The sequence below is a fragment of the Urocampus carinirostris genome, chromosome 5 (genome assembly GCF_059441175.1).
Source record: "Urocampus carinirostris isolate Australia breed hairy pipefish chromosome 5, RoL_Ucar_1.0, whole genome shotgun sequence".
Taxonomy (NCBI): Eukaryota; Metazoa; Chordata; class Actinopteri; order Syngnathiformes; family Syngnathidae; genus Urocampus; species Urocampus carinirostris.
In genome coordinates, this window is record NC_142353.1 from 43,172,426 (window position 1) to 43,190,050 (window position 17,625).

Here is a 17,625-nt window from a genome sequence, read left to right on the forward strand (position 1 = left end):
ACAACGACAGGCCTTTCTAATCTTTTCAAGTTGGAGAACTTGCACAATTTCTTGGTTGACTGACTTCTTATTTGCCCCACCGTAGTCACCTCACCCTAATCTGACTTCTTTCATACACTGTTTAATCCTTCTTTGGGTTTCTCATTTCGAGCAACCGTCTGAGATGACATCTGCATAGGTTTTCGGTTTTCGCGCACACAAATAATCAATGGCGCCACCTCAAAGGAAGCCCGACAAGCTTAGTAAGAACTCAAAGTGCTCATGAAATCTTGAAGCAAGTGAGAACGGAGGTAGACACGCCTCCTCCCGCTAAAAAAATAGTGCCCTTCTAAGATCTTTTTTCAAGCATCTTTTCATCATGATATGAAATGTAACATTTTTCTCGTCCTCTCATGTAAACATTGCAGTAATTTGGTACGCTTGGAAAAAGTTTCAAATGATAGAGGAGAAGGTGTAGTACAAGACGTCCGTTTGCGTGGCACGTTGATTCACCAGAAAAATGGAAGCTCAAGCACTGAGAGGGACTTGTTCATGATGATGATCTCCGACCAAGGCAGTTCTGGGTTGTTTCTTGGTAACTTAAGGCTAAGGTTACGCTTTAGTGTCGCTCTAGTGCCCGGGTTACCAATCTTTTGGAAAAAGAGAGCTACTTTTGTGACCAATTAGCGGTAAGGGCCACCAGTTACACCATATATGTAATTGATCCCCTTACCATGTTATTACAATGTTGAGAAAAATTGTATGAAAATATATTCTTTTGTTTGTTATGAAGTGTGTTTCATGTTCTAGAGCAGTGGTTCTCAACTGGTCTGACTTAAGGACGCAATATTGGACCCTAATGACAAGCTATGGCCAGAATCAAGAAAAAAAAACCTTCTCAAATGTATTGAATGAAAGGATTGTGCGGTTTAAAAGCAGAGATTGCAGATCTATTCACTTTTTCGTCAAAAAACAAAATGACCAGCATTACCAAAACGACTTAAAGTACCGTATATACTCCCATATAAGCGACCCCTAAAATAGCCACATACCCAAAGAAATTTGTACCCAGAATATAAAAATTGTGTACCTTAACAAGGATAATTAAAGAGTGAGTAGATAATAAAGATCAATATACTAGTAAATAAGACAGAACTTTAACATTTCAAACCATTTGCTGTACCTCCAAGCAGTGCTTCAATGTCAGTACAAAAGTTTCGTATTTCGCAATCATTTTAATTCGATCCTTGTTTTCATTGTTTTCCAGTTTTCCTTCCCCTTAACACTAACTTTCCCAGGACCCATTGTAATGGTATTAAAAAGGAAATTAAAAAAACAAACAAAATCATAGTAAAATGAGATGTGGTCCCTCTCAAACACCATTGGGAAGGCGCCGTTGACTGAACAGGTTGAAAAAAAAATCAAGCAAGGCATTATCTACTGTGTAATTCGGTATTTTTCCAGGGCAAAGTCCCATGACCGACTTTTGGGTCCTGACCCACCAGTTAAGAAACACTGCTCTAGATTTAGGAAACATCTAGTTCCAGATAAGGGTAGATCAGTTTGGGTTCTCAAGTGCATACCAAACAGTTCAGAGAAACTAGAAACTTGGCGTACGGGGTTGTTTTGAACAGGCAGTCTGCGTCAGATGATTGTATCAGGTATCGCCCTAGTATGGTCTACCAGCAGACTCCATGATCACTGAGTTTACCAAGAAAATACCCTACCTTTTGTGTCCCAGTCTATAAACGTTTAAGACCTTTATTGTTCGAGGATTCTTGCTTGGAATGTGAGGTCTCTGTGTAATAAAGTATAAGCACTTCTCATCAACTCGGCATTCGCATCCAAGTTCTTCTCATAAGCCTGAGGTGACATAACCGTGGGGCTACTGTAACTGAAAATTGCCTTTTCATGCCACAAAGTGATCTATTCGACACAAGTCATGGCTTTTCGCAATATCTTTTCACGGTTTCTTAATTCCCTTTCCCTCATCTGGGTTTTAGATCAGTAGTAAAATAGTCTGTAGAGCCCTTTGAGACTTCTTGTGATTAAGGGCTATACAAATAAACATGACTTTTGCCAGGTTTGCTAGTCATTTTCTTCGTACTCTCCCAAACGAATGAATCAACGTGCCAACGCAATCAAGTAAGAATTGGACTGATTTGCCGCTGTCGGTAAGGCCCTCCCCACACGAGTGTGCTTAGCGTGACAGAAGGACGCTAACCGTGACGCTAACGGGCTCGGCAGTGGCGAGAAGCGACAGGTCGGAGGCACTGCTCGGAAACCTTTAGCGGAAGTCGTTTGGACCCCGATGGTCTCGTTTCTTGTGAGACAATGGACTGAATTGATCACGGAGCATCGTCGGGAAAGATAAAGTGCAAAGTACAAGCCGAGGCCCAGAAATATCCAGTTTCCTTGATGTGCAACTGCTAGTGAGCTCTTGGTTTTGGCCAGTACGAGTTAACTACGAGTTAACAAACATGAGTCAGGTTGTTCTACCTGTGACATCGCAAAAGTAGTTAACACATAGCGCTTCAATCATTGTACTAGTGTGTGCTAGCACGTGGATATCAAGGCTACGAAAAAAAACCCCACCCAAAGGTCATTAGACTTTGTGTGTCCACTGTCTGTCTTTACTAACCACGCCGCTCAGTTCTTTTTGAAAAAAGAGAAAAGTTTGCGGTCTCGGTCAGAGAGGCGCAGAGCTCGCCTGGAGGACGGAGCGCCGTGAGCCCGAGAGGAGCGCGACGCGGAGGATGGCACCGAGCGCCATTCGTCCTGGTGCTTGTCCGTCAACTGCTGGTCGATCACTCGGTGCATGTCGTCCTGTAAGAAAAGACGGAAGGTTTGTGTCTGAAATTCCTGGCATCTTTTCACGCTTCATTGCTGACCGTAAAAATGTAGTGTCCAAAGATGTCTGAGACACAAATGAACGAGCGGCACCATCTTGTGGCGATGAATACAAAGACTCCAGGGACCTCATTCATATAAGACTACGTAGGCACAAAACAAGGCGCTCGCCATTTGTAGGCATCATGTAGACTTTCGTGCAGTCGAAGTTTTGTAGATGGTGTCATGGTAGTTAGCCCTTTGAGACTTCTTTTGATTAAGGGTGTTACAAATAAACATGACTTTAACGGGAGCCCTTGCCCTCTTTAAATCTAGGCTTAAAACACACCTTAATTCAATAGCTTATGAATAATGTTGACCTCAGGAAACTCAACTGGTCATTCTGTTGTTATATTTTATGTTGATGATGTCGGTGTACTGCCTGTTCATTCTCCTTATAATGAGGCCTTTGAATTTTTCCTTGCCCTCACGAAGGTTTTAGATCAGGGGACGGTGTAACAGGAGTCTGTGCAGCCCTTTGAAACTTCTTGTGTTAAGGGCTATACAAATAAACATGACTTTGACGGGAGCCCTTGCCCTGTTCAAATCTAGGCTTAAAACACACCTTATTTCAATAGCTTATGAATAATGTTGACCTCAGGAAACTGTCAACTGGTCATTCTGTTATATTTTATGTTGATGATGTCGGTGTACTGTCTGTTCATTCTCCTTATAATGAGGCCTTTGAATTTTTCCTTGCCCTCACGAAGGTTTTAGATCAGGGGATGGTGTCTTGTGTTAAGGGCTACCTGGGGTGGCGAACACGTGGCTCTTAGCCAATAAGAATGCGGCTCTTTGCCTCATTATATTTACTATTTAATATACTGTGGCTCTTTGCCTTGTTTCATGTTTATTTTTTTTTGAGTATTGAGGGTGGACACTTTCCTTGAAATCAACACAAGAACAATACTTGTTGCATTGTAAGGATATGAGTGTGTTATGGGAAAATAATATGTTTTTAATTGTGTGTGTGTCTGTCTGTCATGGCAGGTCAGTACGCGGTGAGGCTCTTTGACTCTCGCAGTTAAAAATTTCGGCTCTTTATGTCAAACTTGTTCGCCACCCCTGGGCTATACAAAGAAACATGACTCGATTTGACAATCACCAGATCTTGTCAATCATTACGGACACTGAAAATAGACCAAGACAAAACATTGAGTTGGATGGTCCTTCATGAAGGTAAATGCTTTCTGCCAGGATGAGCATTTTATTTATTTTTTTCAAATGCATGGAATGGCTCAGCGTGGCGTGAAAGGGTTCATGCAGGATGGGATGGTGCAGATGGGCTCACCTCTAAGGCAGGAGGGGGGAGTGCATCATAGGGAGGGAGAGGATGGAACAGAGCCTGAGAAAGGCCACTAGATCAGAAACCACAAGAGCCAAACTGTAAAGAGCCCTGAGGATGCAAACTGCAGGTGGGAAAAGGAAACAGGAAAGAGCCGCTAGTTACGAGGAGGAAAGGGAAGGGGGACTTATACTTGGTGATACAGGTGGGCCCAAAAATATTTGGATGGACAATTTTAAAGTCGGGCACTATGTGCAACCACATTTGACCTGAAGTGGCATGTTGGCCCGAATTGTTGTGGATAATTCAGGTGGTTGGACAACAACATTTACAGAAAATGGAGGAATTGTATTTTTTTTCCCAAAACACCCCACATTTTAGGTTGCTCAAAAGCTTTTTTGTCAATATCCTTTTGAGGCAATCACTGCCTGAAGTCTGGAACCCACGGACAACACGAAACACTGGTTTCTTCCTCCTTGATGCCTGGCCTTACAGCAGTAGCCTTGAGTGTTTGCCTGTCTGTGGTTCTTTTCACCTCAGGCCTTGTCTTAAACAAGTGAAATGCGTGCTCGACTGGGTTGAGATCTGGAGATTGCAGAGTATTCCACTTCTATGCCCTAATGAACTTCTTGCTTTTGCTGTATTCTTATCCATGTCTATTTCAAAACTCATCAAGCTACTTGTATTTGTTGCAATGAACACAAGTGACCCAGTGCCCTTGGAAGCCATGCATGCCTATGCCATCATACTGCCGCCACCATGTTTCACAGATTATTTGGTGCGCATTGGATCATGTGCTGTTCCCTTCTTTCTCCAAAATGTCTTCTTCCCATCATTCTGGTACAGGTTTGTCATTGTCTCATTAGTTCATAGAACACTTTTCCAAAACTGCGACGGCTTGTTTAGGGGAAGCAAAGTTAAGTCTGGTCTACTTTTGGGACTGGTGAATGGTTAAACCTAGTTGTGAACCCTCTGTATTTTCTTTCATTGAGTCTTCCACCCACTTCCTGGAGAGTGTTCTTCACTTCAGTAGATGTTGTAAATGGATTTTTCTTTACCGTGGAAGGTATTCTGTGATCATTGATGTCTTCCGTAGATGATCAGGCCTTTTTGAATTTCCAACTTCACCCGTGCCTTGCTTTTTCTCCATTGAGAGCTCCTTTGAACGCAACAACAGCTTCCAACTGAAAAACCGCACTCCTATAACCAACTCCAGACATTTTCACTACTTAATTGTCAAGGGAGCCTTCTGAGTCATTCACAGCTCTCTGAGTCAATTGTCCAATTACTTTTGGTCCCTTGAAAAGGGGTATAAAGAGTGTAAGGGGCTAAAATTCCTTAACACTTATCCCGATTAAGACAAATAAAGTTTCGAATTGTAGCTGAGACTGTGCACTTTAAGCCCTTATTATATTATGGTACTTGGAATATGTTTATGAGAACAGATAAGATAACAAAACTTGAGTCACGTTCAGGCAGGTGGGTGGTTAGCGCACAGCCCCAGGTTGCAGAGGTCCAGGGTTCTCACTGTGCCTGCGTGGGTTTCCTCCAGGCACTCCGGTTTCCTCTCACATTCCCAAAAACATGCATGTCAGGTTAATTAGCTGGTCCAAATTGTCCCTAGGTGGGAATGAGCAAGTGAGGTGTCTCTGTGTGCCCTGCAACTGCCTGGCAACCAATTCAGGGTGTCCCCTGCCTATTCCCTGAAGATGAATGAGCTCCAGGTTTCCAGCGACCTTACTGAGGATGGATGGAACCACTTTCCAAATATTTTCAGGCCTAACTGTATATAGTCTCTAATATATAACTGATTGCAGACTGTGTATGTGTGTTGCAATGAGGGCTCGTTGACAGGTATGGCCATCTCAAAATGGTCAGATAATTTTTCTAAATTTGAATTCTAGTAACACTGCTTTCAGACTAGCAAAATCCCATGCAACATTATATTGTTGGGAAATCTTTTTGTTGTGGTGAGGGGTGCCAAGTGCCAAAAAGTTAGACGCGAAAGCGTTCGGTGAAAGCAGGACAACTGACCTGCCAGGCCTCCAGTTGCTGTGACAGATTGAGCTTCTGCTGGATGGCATCCAGAAGTTGACTATTTAAAGACATGATGTCGATTTTACACTTGGCCAGCTCCATCTCCACCGCCTTCTTCCTGGAAGAAACAGTCGTAGGACGTCGATGGTCTTCTAATGTAGCGTTTTTGAGCGTTTTATCTGGAGAGCTTACTTGGCTATAGCGTCGTCTCTGTCTTTAATGGCACTCTGGAGCTGCTCGCTGGGTTCTCGGACCGCCGCCATGTTCCTCATTCGCTCCGTCTCTTCTTGGAGGGAACACATTTCTACTGACAGCAGCGCCATCTGCAGGTTGGATCGGGAAGGATATAGTGTTAATGGTCTACAAATTATGTGTCGTGTTCACGAATCCTTTAAAGCCCCAGTGTGTCTTTCCCCTGAGATTCGATCTGCAACCTCAGTGGAACTGTTGAAATCGAGGCTCAAAACACACTTCAACAACATCCACTGCAGCCTGGTCATCCTGGAAGGGGGATGACCTCATGTGCGGTCCCTTCTCAAGGTTTCTTTATTTTCCTCATGTTGAGGTTTTGGCGTTTTTCCTTGCCCTCATGTAGGTTTTAGATCAGGGGATGGTGTCCTAATAGTCTGTGGTTTGCAATAGTCTTTGATCTGTGCAGCCCTTTGAGTCTCTTTGTGATTAAGGGCGTCACAAATAAACATGACTTGACTCACTAGATGGCAGTGTATTGTCAAATTCAAATGAAAACCAGTGCCACAGAACACGGCATAGCAGTAAGTTGCCAGACAAACGTGGCAGTGACTTCTAAAATAGGTATTCCACTATGTAAAAGAAACACAAATTTCTCGACCTATGATTTTTTTTTTAAAATAATAACATTCGAATGATATTTCAGGTATTTTTGCCTATTATTCAAACCAATGTTTTTTTTAAATCTTTTTACTGAAATAAAGTTATTTGTACCACTTAGAACGGTTCCTTTAACCAACTGTGTCATAGGGACACCACTTCCTGTGGTATGTCCAGGGTTGGGTAGGGTTACTTTAACTGGATTACTTTCAATTACTTTTGGATTACTCCAATACCAAATATGCTAATAAAAGACAAAATAAACTAAATATGAATAAAATGACTCCATTTTGTGCAGGCTTGGGGAGTAACGGAACACATGGAACAGCAAAAAATGATGTTTGGATTTATTTTCATTTTGTTTCTGTCGCATTTGATGTTAGTTTTGCCGGCGATCAAAGAGATCACAGCCAGGAGAGAAAGCTTACCACGTGTTGCGAGTCATCATTTTTTTCATATTTAGTTTATTTTGTCTTTTATTGCATATTTGGTATTGGAGTAATCCAAAAGTAATTGAAAGTAATCAAGTTAAAGTAAACCTACCCAACCCTGGGTATGTCTTGGGCAAGTACACCCTGTCGGCACCCATCCTTCTCTAGGCCATATTTTTGGGGTAGGGGTTTGCTCTCCCACGTGAAACAAGTTTCCGTGGTTAGTAGAAGCAGAAGTCTCCTGATGACACTTGACACTTACTGATCAGCTGTGCCAAAGCCCTTAGAATATTTTTTGATTTATTTATACGTTATGGCACTGAATGATTTAAGTGCCCTGTGGCTGTTGTCTAGATTTATACAGCTTATACAGCCCTCATTTCTCTTTTTTTCCACCACAGCAGTACAAAAGCGCTCGTTTTTTTTTAATCGCTATCCGATTTTGTGGTCGTCATGGTCAGGCGATCAGAAAACGTGACCAGGATCATTTGGAGTATTGACCCTTTGCACGTAACATCACATTGTCTTTCCTGGCCGAATGAGAGCCACGACGGATGGCAGGAAGCGCCTTAGCAGACTGCACTTGAATGAGTATACAAATATCAATAACCACCACCACTTTTTACAACGGTAATTTATTGATGCGCGGTAGGCAAGGTTCAAAGCCCGATTTGGAATTGTATCCCGTTTGATAAATACAGAAGACGGCAATATTTATCAGCAAATCACACGGAGGGACTCGTAGCCCTCAGGTGGTTCCAGGATTGGCAGCAAATATCTTTTACAAAGTACGTTTGATGAATCTGAGTGATTTTATGTTAAGTAGGTACAAGGGTTGTGGCTAACTTTGACTCTCCTTCAAAATCTAACTCCTTAACGTGAACACACACTTGGTTTTTCCTATGTTTCTTAGCGTGTGTTTCCAACAGAATGAATGTCACGAACGTAGTCTGTAAAATGTGGTTATTATGAATATTGATTGCGTTATAAAAACAAAAAAAACAAGTTTGCCAGAAGGGGGGTGAGATTCTGCAATGTAGTGGAAATTTGACAACAATTTGAGCAGCTTTCTGTGACAGGTCAGTTTTGAGATTTGATGGAACCCTGGATGAAACATATTAGCATACACCGCAAACGTTAGTGTCTTACCTTTGCCATACTGCGATGCCCCCCCTCGTCAGTGAGCAACGCGTACCGGTAACACAACCAGCTACCGAGAACTTGTAAGCATCCAGGCTTTTATACGTTTTTAGAACGGCACGGGTGTATGGGGATACTCCTTTTACAATATAGTGTTACAGATCGCGTTGACTAAAGTCGGGTATACTGGACAATTTGTTTAGATGTGTGAATATCTCAGGAGGAAGAGTGAATATTACTGATGCAAGGCACCTGAGTCCGCTCCTTTGGCGCCAACTGCCTCGGACGCTGATTGGCTGCTTGTCTCTTTTTAAACCCCCGTCTTCCTGTCACCCGTTGTCAGTCCGTCTGCGAACCTCAGCTCACGCTAGGCAAGCCCTTTCGACCCTGACTTTCTCCTGTCCTGATTCCTGTTTGATTCCCGGCTCCGACCCCTTTTCTGAACTTGACTACGTTTTTGCTCCCCCGTCCCGGCCATCGATCTGTTTTTCCCCGCTCTTGACACTGCCTTCGCTCGCCACGGAAATACCACTTCCGCATCTGAGTAACCTGCTCCCTGCGACCAGCGATCTCCGGATCATGTGTACAATCCTTTACCTTCTTCCCAATAAAACCAGAGAAACGTACGCAAGTGGGTCCTGTCTTCGTTCTGGTCCTGACAGTATAGGTCGGTAGCTAGCCCTCCGAATGCTATCCTCGGTTTCTTTAAATAGCCCGCTTTATGGTTTCCAAAGGGGTCATCCAACAGCTGCAGATTATTCGTTTGACTCATCATCGCCAATGGTGTTGAATGGTATAGCTTTTTTGTTGTTGTTGTTGTCTGTTTACTAGCCTCGCCCACTGTTTACTACAGTTTACTGCCGTCCGTCATGGTGTTGTCGGGTGGTTAGGTTGTGAGCAGTGTTCCCTCTAAGTTGCGCGCGTGCGCAATTGCGCACTGCTCGCACATTCTCAGCGCACAAGAAAATCTAGCCAGCGCACAAAAATAAGGGCTTGAAATTGCTAATTAAGAAGCGAATTAAGTCAAAGTTACAGTGCATGAAGGTAAAAATACACGGGTTCCCCTGACGTTGTGTCCTAAATGCGGAATTTTGAAGTCGAATCAAAGTAGAACGAAGTTGAGCATAGTTAGTACAGTTTGCCGAGAACCGGCTTCTTCGCCTCGGCTCACTAAAAGGAACCGGCTCTTTCGGGTCCTAAATGGCTCTTCTGGTTGTTTTTGCTTCTTTCATCCCAACATGACCAAATATTATGTAAAACTATGCACAACATGACTTAAAAGAAGGGGGGAATAGAACAAAAAAGAAAAAAATACCAAAATGAAAAAGTAGTGAAAAGCTGAGAAAAAAAGAAACAAAAGGAAGAGAAAAAATGAAGGAAAAATTTTGAAAAAAAGAAAAAGAAACGTAGGAAAAAAGTAAATGGAGAACAAAAAGAAAAAGTAACAGCTTGGAAAAAATAAACACAATGAGACTTTTTTTAAAGGAATTTTTAAAAAAGTAGAAAAAAACAGAAAAAAAGAAGAAAAAGTTTGTGTTGGATTCAAATTTCCAATTATATCAAGTGAATCTTGTTGCCAACATTGTACTTCCACTAAAAATGTGATTAAGGAAAGTTCTGTATCTTGCAACCGACTAAATAAGCCCCCCAAAATGTTAATATTATGCGACAAAATATATCAGGGAAAAAAAAAGAAATGGATATCTTGTGAAAGAATTGTAAGAACAAACGACGTTTGTAGGCCGTACAACTTTTGCAATAGTACATGAGTCAATTCATTCAAAAGAGAAAACTAATTTTGCATTGCCGGAAACTCAGCAAAATGTAACTTGATGTCAAGTTTCGGACATGTTTGATCATTAATTATCTTGCCACACTTGGGATTGCTGTTGCTCACTGTTGTTTCAAGCGTTGCTCACCGACTTTGTGTGAACACTCAGAACCGTGGAAAATTAGAGGGAGCATTGGTTGTGAGTGCAAAGGTTCAATAGCTAAAAACGACTTCAGGTGTTGCTGAAGCCAAAATTCTGCATGACATGTGGATGTCTACACAAAACTGTACAGAAGTAACTTTCTCGGCATACCTGATTGTGCATCTGGAGCAACTCCTCTTTGCTGTTGAGCGACTTGTCCTGCTCTGCTTCATACAATTCTCTGACTTCCCTCAGCTCTTCTCCCATCTTCTTCACTTGTTCCTCCAAAGCTTCTTCATCACTCCGCCGAGAACCCTTTGAAAAGTAATACCACAACACTTAACTGTGTGTCACCATTTCGCAGCGTTCAGGAGGAAATCATGTGACAAATGTGAAGATCTTATTGAACAAATGCACAAAATTAATATAATAATCATACAAATCAGTTGCAGTATTAATCAAGAGCACAGGTGTCAAACAGGCGGCCCGCGGGCCAGATCAGGCCCGCCAATGGTTTAAATCCGGCCCGTAAGACAACAGTGAGAGAAGTGCAAGAGGAAAATGAGCTGTGGTTTTAAATATTTCCACCGGATGTCAACAAAGCCGTTTAACACTTGCGAAAGAATTGTGGTAGTATTTCTCCATTTCTCTCTGACTCACTTCTTTTTTTTATTTATTTCTCCCTCTTTTTCTTTCTCCTGTTCACTCTCTTTTTCTCTATTTCACTCTCACTCTCTAACTCTTTCTTTTTCTCTGTCTTGCTCTCTTTCTATTTTCTCTCTCTAATTTACACTTTAATTCTCTTTTTCTTTCTCACCCTCTTTCTTTCCCTTTTTCGACCTCTCTCTCACCTCACTTTGTCTCTTTTTCTCCTGCTGACTCTTTCTCTTTCTGTCGTTTCACTTCTCTTATTCTTTTTATCTTTCTCTTTTTTCACTTTCTTTTTCTCTCTATATTCATTTCCCCCTTCTTCTCCATTCATATCTCTATTCTGCTCTCTCTTTTTCTCTCACTGTTACTCTGTCTCCCTTGTTCTCCCTTTCTGTTTATCACTCTCTCTTTCCCTTCCTCTCTTTCTTTGTCTTTTTCTCCCTCTCTCTTTCTCTTAGACTTACTAGTCCGGCCCCCGGGAGATTTTGTTATAGCATTTGTGGCCCCCGGCTAAAACGAGTATGACACCCCTGCTCAAGAGGCTTCATATGGAGTGAACAACAAATCCAAAAATCAAAAAAGGAAACAACTAGTGATGCGCAGTCAGGGGAGGCAGGTGAGGTTGTGCCTCACCTGTCAGCATGGAAGTTTACATAGAAAATATATTTAACGGAAATATGAGTGGTCTACTCACTTTTGTGACATATCGTATAAGTCTGCTCTTCTCTAGATAGATAGATAGATAGATACTTTATTCATCCCCGCAGGGAAATTCACATTTCCGGCAGCATCCCTGCGCTGAGAACAATACAAATATAAAGCAAAAAGGATACAATATACAAATACCCAATGTAGTGTGCTATATAGAGTATCTAGATAGTGCTACACAGAATAAACATTGCAATAAAATACGGTAATATGCAATGTAGGGGGTGTGGTTTAATGTGGGCCATTACTCCGCCGGGTGAAGTTAAAGAGCCTCATGGCATGAGGAAGAAAAGATCTCTTCAGTCTGTCCGTGGAACAAGACAGTGACAGCAGTCTGTCGCTGAAGCTGCTCTTCTGTCTGGATATAATGCTGTGTAGTAGATGTGACTCGAATACTTCTCAGAAAATTTTAAATTCTTTGACATACAACAAGTTATTTTAACAGTATCTGAAATAGTTACTTTCCCTGGTAAGTAGTGACTTTCACTAACTCGGAAGAAGTAGTGAGTAACTATGAATAATTACTTTTTTTAAAGTAACGTGCCCAACATTGATTATAATAAGACGAACAAGGCAAAAGCTTAGACTTCAATTTCAGTTTGCAGTGTTCATTTTACCTGTGAAAAGTGATGGGTCCCCGGGACTCGCATGCTCAAAAATCTATGGGTCCCCAAAATGTAGTGTTATCGAGGTTGAAACTGTAAATCGGCGACAAACATGTACCGTAAATTCCGGACTATAAGCCGCTACTTTTTTCCCAAACGTTCAACCCTGCGGCTTATTCAGTGATGCGGCCGATTTAGGTCATTTTTCTAACGGCCGCCAGCGGCGCTCGAGTACAAAAGGTAAGATTTAGACCGCTGGAATGTATGCGCCAAGGAAGACTGCAACTTCTTAGCTTGTGCACAAATTAAATTAGCGTAGACATATCCTCATCATGCAAATTGCAAAAAGAACGACACATGACGCAACTTTCAAGCTAATCGCAATCGAGCAGTCCGATATAGAAGGAAACAGAGCTACCGCACGCAAGCTTTACTTGGCGAGCGTGATGCTAGCGTATTTCTGAAAAAGGGAGCGTGGGACAACGTCTATATGATAGTCTCTTTCCCATACTGAAGGAAGACGACTTTGATGACGTCAGTTGTAAGGAGGAAGATGAGAACGGTTTACGGTGCTTACTACAAGTACGAAATGTTTTTTTAAAAGTGCTGTTTATAGTGTTGCGAGCGTGTTGGTAGTAGCGTTTTGCTACCCTTCACAGGCACAGTTTGGGATGAAAGTTATAATATTATTGTTAAAGCTTTCTTTCGGTGTACCGTCTTTCTTTGTAAATATGTGTAACCATGTATAATATATATTTGCAACTGTATATTTTTGTAATGTATTTATTTTAGAAACTTATTCTGATATGTTTTGTACGAGCAAATGAGAAAGAAGGGGCGGGGCAAACGCGGGCTGACGGGAAGTAGAGTAAAGGTGAGACGTGTTTGTGGACGCGGCCGACAATAGTGGATATATATTTTTCCCACCCTTACCTTTGGAAATATACACTTTTTTCCTTGGATTACTTTCAACGAGCACCCGGACTCTGCAGGTCTGCATTAAATCTTAAGTACCGGTTTTATTTTTCGTTTATTTAGCCGGCTGTGTTTTTTGGACTGTATCAGGTATGGGTTTATTTCGTGTTTGTATTGCGTTTTTTCAATGTGGGCGCATGCGGCTAATATACAGGTGTGGCTTGTGTATATACAAAATCGGTTATCCTCCCGAAATGTGGTGGGTGCGGCTTATAATCAGGTGCGCTCTATAGTCCGGAATTATTATTATTATTATTATTTACAGTAATATAAATCTATATATTCATTCAGTTTGAATAATCAAATTATGAATTCCTTTTCTGCATCAAATTATTGTTGGTAATATACCGATGAAAGGGATAACCACAAACCTGTCTTTTTTTCATTTTCTCCTTTTATACTTCCTTATTTTCTTAACTTCTTTATACAACATCATCATTCGTAATATAATGCATCAAAGCGAGTGAGCCGTTTGAGAGCCGGCTCTCTTCAATGAGTTGAGCCGAAAAAGCCGGTTCTCTAAAAAGAGACGGACTTTTCACCACACAACTCGAGATCAGCGTGCAGACGAAAACTCGAACCGCGAGACCAAAACAACATCTGCCGGATCTACCTGACGAAAAGTTTGGAGTGCGGTAAATCTTTGTTTAAAAAAAAAAAATGTAATCTGGTAATAATGACAATTTGGTGTCCAAAAAGTTGCGTCCCGGGGACGCACCTTGATTTGAGGCTATGCGTCCCCAGCAAAAATGATGCGTCTAGGACGCAGGGACGCGGGCAAACGAGAACACTGGTTTGATCCTAAAACCTTTCCATCCACATACTAAGCCAACTGGTCAATTCCCTGTTGGTACCGTTGATTCGTTGCAATCCAGTAGGTTTTGCGTTAGCCTGCGCAGTTCTAGCAAGCTGGCATGAAGGCTCCCTGTGGGTACGTCCTTAGCAGAGGACGTCTCCGAAGACTCGTCCATAGAGGAGTCTGTGGACAGCGCAGAGTCTGTGACGTCGTTCCCTCGCAGATGGGAGCACAGCGAGCGCATTTCACAGTAAGCTTCCCACAGCTGGAGCCGCAACTGCGGACGAACAGAGAAAAAGAAAACGCCGAAATAAGACTTTGACTGTCTGTGGTGCGATTGGGCAGCGCTTTACCTGCTCCCTCTCCTGCTCCTGCTCCTCCTGCTCCATGCTTTGCTCAATCTCACACATCAGGCTGGACTGGTGTGGGGTGAGACTATGCAGGCTGCTCTCCTCCGTTAGCTCTTCTAGACGCGCCGTTAGCTGCCTGTGGGACAACTGCACTTCCTGAAGCTCCACCTGATTCTGTCGCAACTGAACAAGAAAGTAAAAAATATAAGATAACAAAACAAATTACAGTAATCCCTCGCCGTATCACGGTTTACTTTTCACAATTTTGCAGTTTTACCGATTGTCATCATGCATAGTGTCCTGCATTCCTATTGACAGTCGCCTCCCCCTTTTCTGCCTGTGTCTTCCCGTGCGTCATATACGTAAATCAGCTCGACAAACCTTTATTACGTACGCGCATTTCTTTTTCAACTGCGAGTCATGATGTCACCAAAACGCTCTGGGCTGGCAAAAACCACCAAAAGACAGAGAGCTGAGTGGTGGGGATGGGTTGAGCTATGCAAAGAGCGCAAGCACTCCCTCCTGTCTCTTGCCCTGCGCCGTCTGCGCCGAAAGTAAACAAGTCGGGATCCTCTTTTGCAGAACTTTGTGACAGTTTTAAAAAAATAACTACTTGCACATTGTTTTGAAAGCATTATTTATAAAAAAATGAAGATCAAAATGAGCCTCAACGATCTTTCGATCTCCTGTAACTTCTATGGGTCTCCTGTGAGAACGAGACAAGTGTCTCGCATGGGCAGAAGAGGACATGTGACATCACACGTGATGTGTCCACCGTTTGCGGAAGTACTCATGGATTCAAACGCTGTAGCGTATCTAGCAATTCAAAAGTTACTGTGCCACCGAGTATTAATTTAATCCAAAACCTCACTTTCCCTCCATTAAATGCTTTCCATGTTTTCGTCTGCCATGGTGTTTTGATATCTACGCTACGTAAATGAACATGAAAACAGAGCGGCTGCGGGATAATTCAAGATTAATGATTCGCAAATGGAGGAAACTAAAAATCAAAAAGTTTTGATCGTTGTGTTAACTTTGTAGCTAATAATTAAATAAACCAAAACCAAACTTAGTTTTGCTCCCGCTGTAGTCTTAAATACGTACACTTCAATGCTTGTTTGTGTTGATGTAAGTCGGTGTTGGTCTAAATTCCACTCCCCCTGCAAAATCTGACTCCTCTTCGCGTGAACCCTGAACCCGCGTCGCGATCGTAGTCTGTATACTGGTTTACTAAGGAATATTGATGGCCGTGATTAAAATCAAAAAGTGATCGTAGTTTATTAAGATATATGCAAACATGACCAACACCGCGGCGTTGAAAAGTATAGTTCACGCAAAGGACAGTTAGATTTTGAAGTGGAGTTGGATTTAGGCACATAGTGGCCGCAACAGAGGGAACCCGTCCCCTATCCTGCAGTGCGCCTTGTTTATGTGTGGAATACAGAAATAGAGCTGGCTTCGAAGACTCCGCGTTTTAACACTATGCGCCCTATGGTAGTGAAAATACAGAACCTTATTCTTTCTCTTTTAAGCCTTGATTACGTGTTTATCCTGGAGCGCTACGTCTAACCTCGTTGTGAACAGTGTTCCCTGTAATTTTCCACACGTCTGAGCGTTCACACAAAGTCGGTGAGCAACGCTTGAAACAACAGTGAGCAACCATAATCCCAAGTGTGGCAAGATAATTCATTATCAAACATGTCCAGAACTTGACATCAAGTTACATTTTGCTGAGTTTCCGGTAATGGAAAATTATTTTTCTCTTTTGAATGAAATGACTCATGTACTATTTCAAAGGTTGTACTTAATCACATTTTTAGTGGAAGTACAATGTTGGCAACAAGATTCACTTGATATCATTGGAAATTATTTGAATGCAACACAAACTTTCTCTTCTTTTTCCCGTGTTTTTTTCCTACTATTTTTTAAATTCCTTTAAAAAAATGTCATTGTGTTTATTTTTTCCGAGCTGTTACTTTTTTCTTTTTGTTCTGTATTTACTTTTTTCCTACATTTCTTTCATTTCTTTTTTTCTGGCTTTTTTCTAAATTTTTCCTTCTTTTTTTCTCTTCCTTTTGTTAATTTTTTCTTAGCTTTTCACTACTTTTTCATTTTGGTATTTTTTTCTTTTTTGTTCAATTCCCCCCTTCCTTTAAGTCATTTTGTGCATAATTTTACATCATATTTGGTCATGTTGGGATGAAAGAAGCAAAAACAACCTGAAGAGCCGTTTAGGACCCGAAGGAGCCGGTTCCTTTTAGTGAGCCGAGCCGAAGAAGCCGGTTCCCGACAAACTGTACTAACTTTACTCAACTTCGTTCTACTTTGACTCCACTTCAAAATACCGCATTTAGGACACAACGTCAGGGGAACCCGTGTATTTTGACCTTCATGCACTGTAACTTTGACTTAAGTCGCTTCTTAATGAGTAATTTTGAGCCCTGATTTTTGTGCGCCGGCTAGATTTTCTTGTGCGCTGAGAATGTGCGAGCAGTGCGCGATTGCGCACGCGCGCAGCTTAGAGGGAACACTGGTTCTAACTCTAAAGTACTTCAAGAGTCGTACCTGTAGGTCCTTTTCGTGACACTGCTTCTCCAGCACCAGCGTCCGATCTCTGAGGTCTTCCACGGTATTCTTAAGCACTTCGTTCTCCTCCAGCATGGCATGTACCCGCCTCTCCAGCTCCATCTTCCTCTCCGACAGCATCTTAATCTAAAATACGAGGCATCGACGATTAGTAATCCTGTTAAAACAGATTACGATTACACGTCGGGGTCGGGCTGGATATTCCGGTGGGTAGCAGACTTGACGAAAGTCTAAATATTGTGCTGTCCGGTGCCCAGGCCAACGGAGCTTTTAGGCGAGATTAAAAAAAGTACTCCCACTGGTTTTAAGAATGTTGGTTGCCTAGCAGGAGCGTGGGCGGTCCTCGTCTTAGGAATGTCTTGGTGATACGGTCGTGCCTACACAAAGCGTACTATCAGCTTACTCAGCAAGTGACGACCTTCAGCATATTC

The 17,625-nt window shown here is 42.1% G+C and overlaps 1 protein-coding gene across 2 annotated transcripts in view; it reads right to left on the reverse strand.

Annotated features, from left to right (window-relative positions):
- Nucleotides 1-1,021: 1,021 nt before the first annotated feature.
- The window catches only part of bicdl1 (BICD family like cargo adaptor 1), a 42,506-nt gene continuing 25,902 nt past the window's right edge, over nt 1,022-17,625 (reverse strand). The window contains exons 4-11 of one of the 2 annotated variants that reach the window (XR_015850584.1): nt 17,174-17,320; nt 14,612-14,791; nt 14,317-14,535; nt 10,695-10,838; nt 6,383-6,513; nt 6,188-6,308; nt 4,160-4,277; nt 2,658-2,805 (exon numbers count right to left, since the gene is read on the reverse strand). Coding sequence is in view for 1 of the 2 variants with exons in the window: in XM_088336917.1 (XP_088193043.1) it covers nt 2,629-2,805; nt 6,188-6,308; nt 6,383-6,513; nt 10,695-10,838; nt 14,317-14,535; nt 14,612-14,791; nt 17,174-17,320 (1,119 nt within the window). In the remaining variant the exon portion in view is untranslated. Of the gene's footprint in view, nt 2,806-4,159; nt 4,278-6,187; nt 6,309-6,382; nt 6,514-10,694; nt 10,839-14,316; nt 14,536-14,611; nt 14,792-17,173; nt 17,321-17,625 lie in introns of both variants that reach the window. The other variant, XM_088336917.1, reaches the window with a different exon arrangement.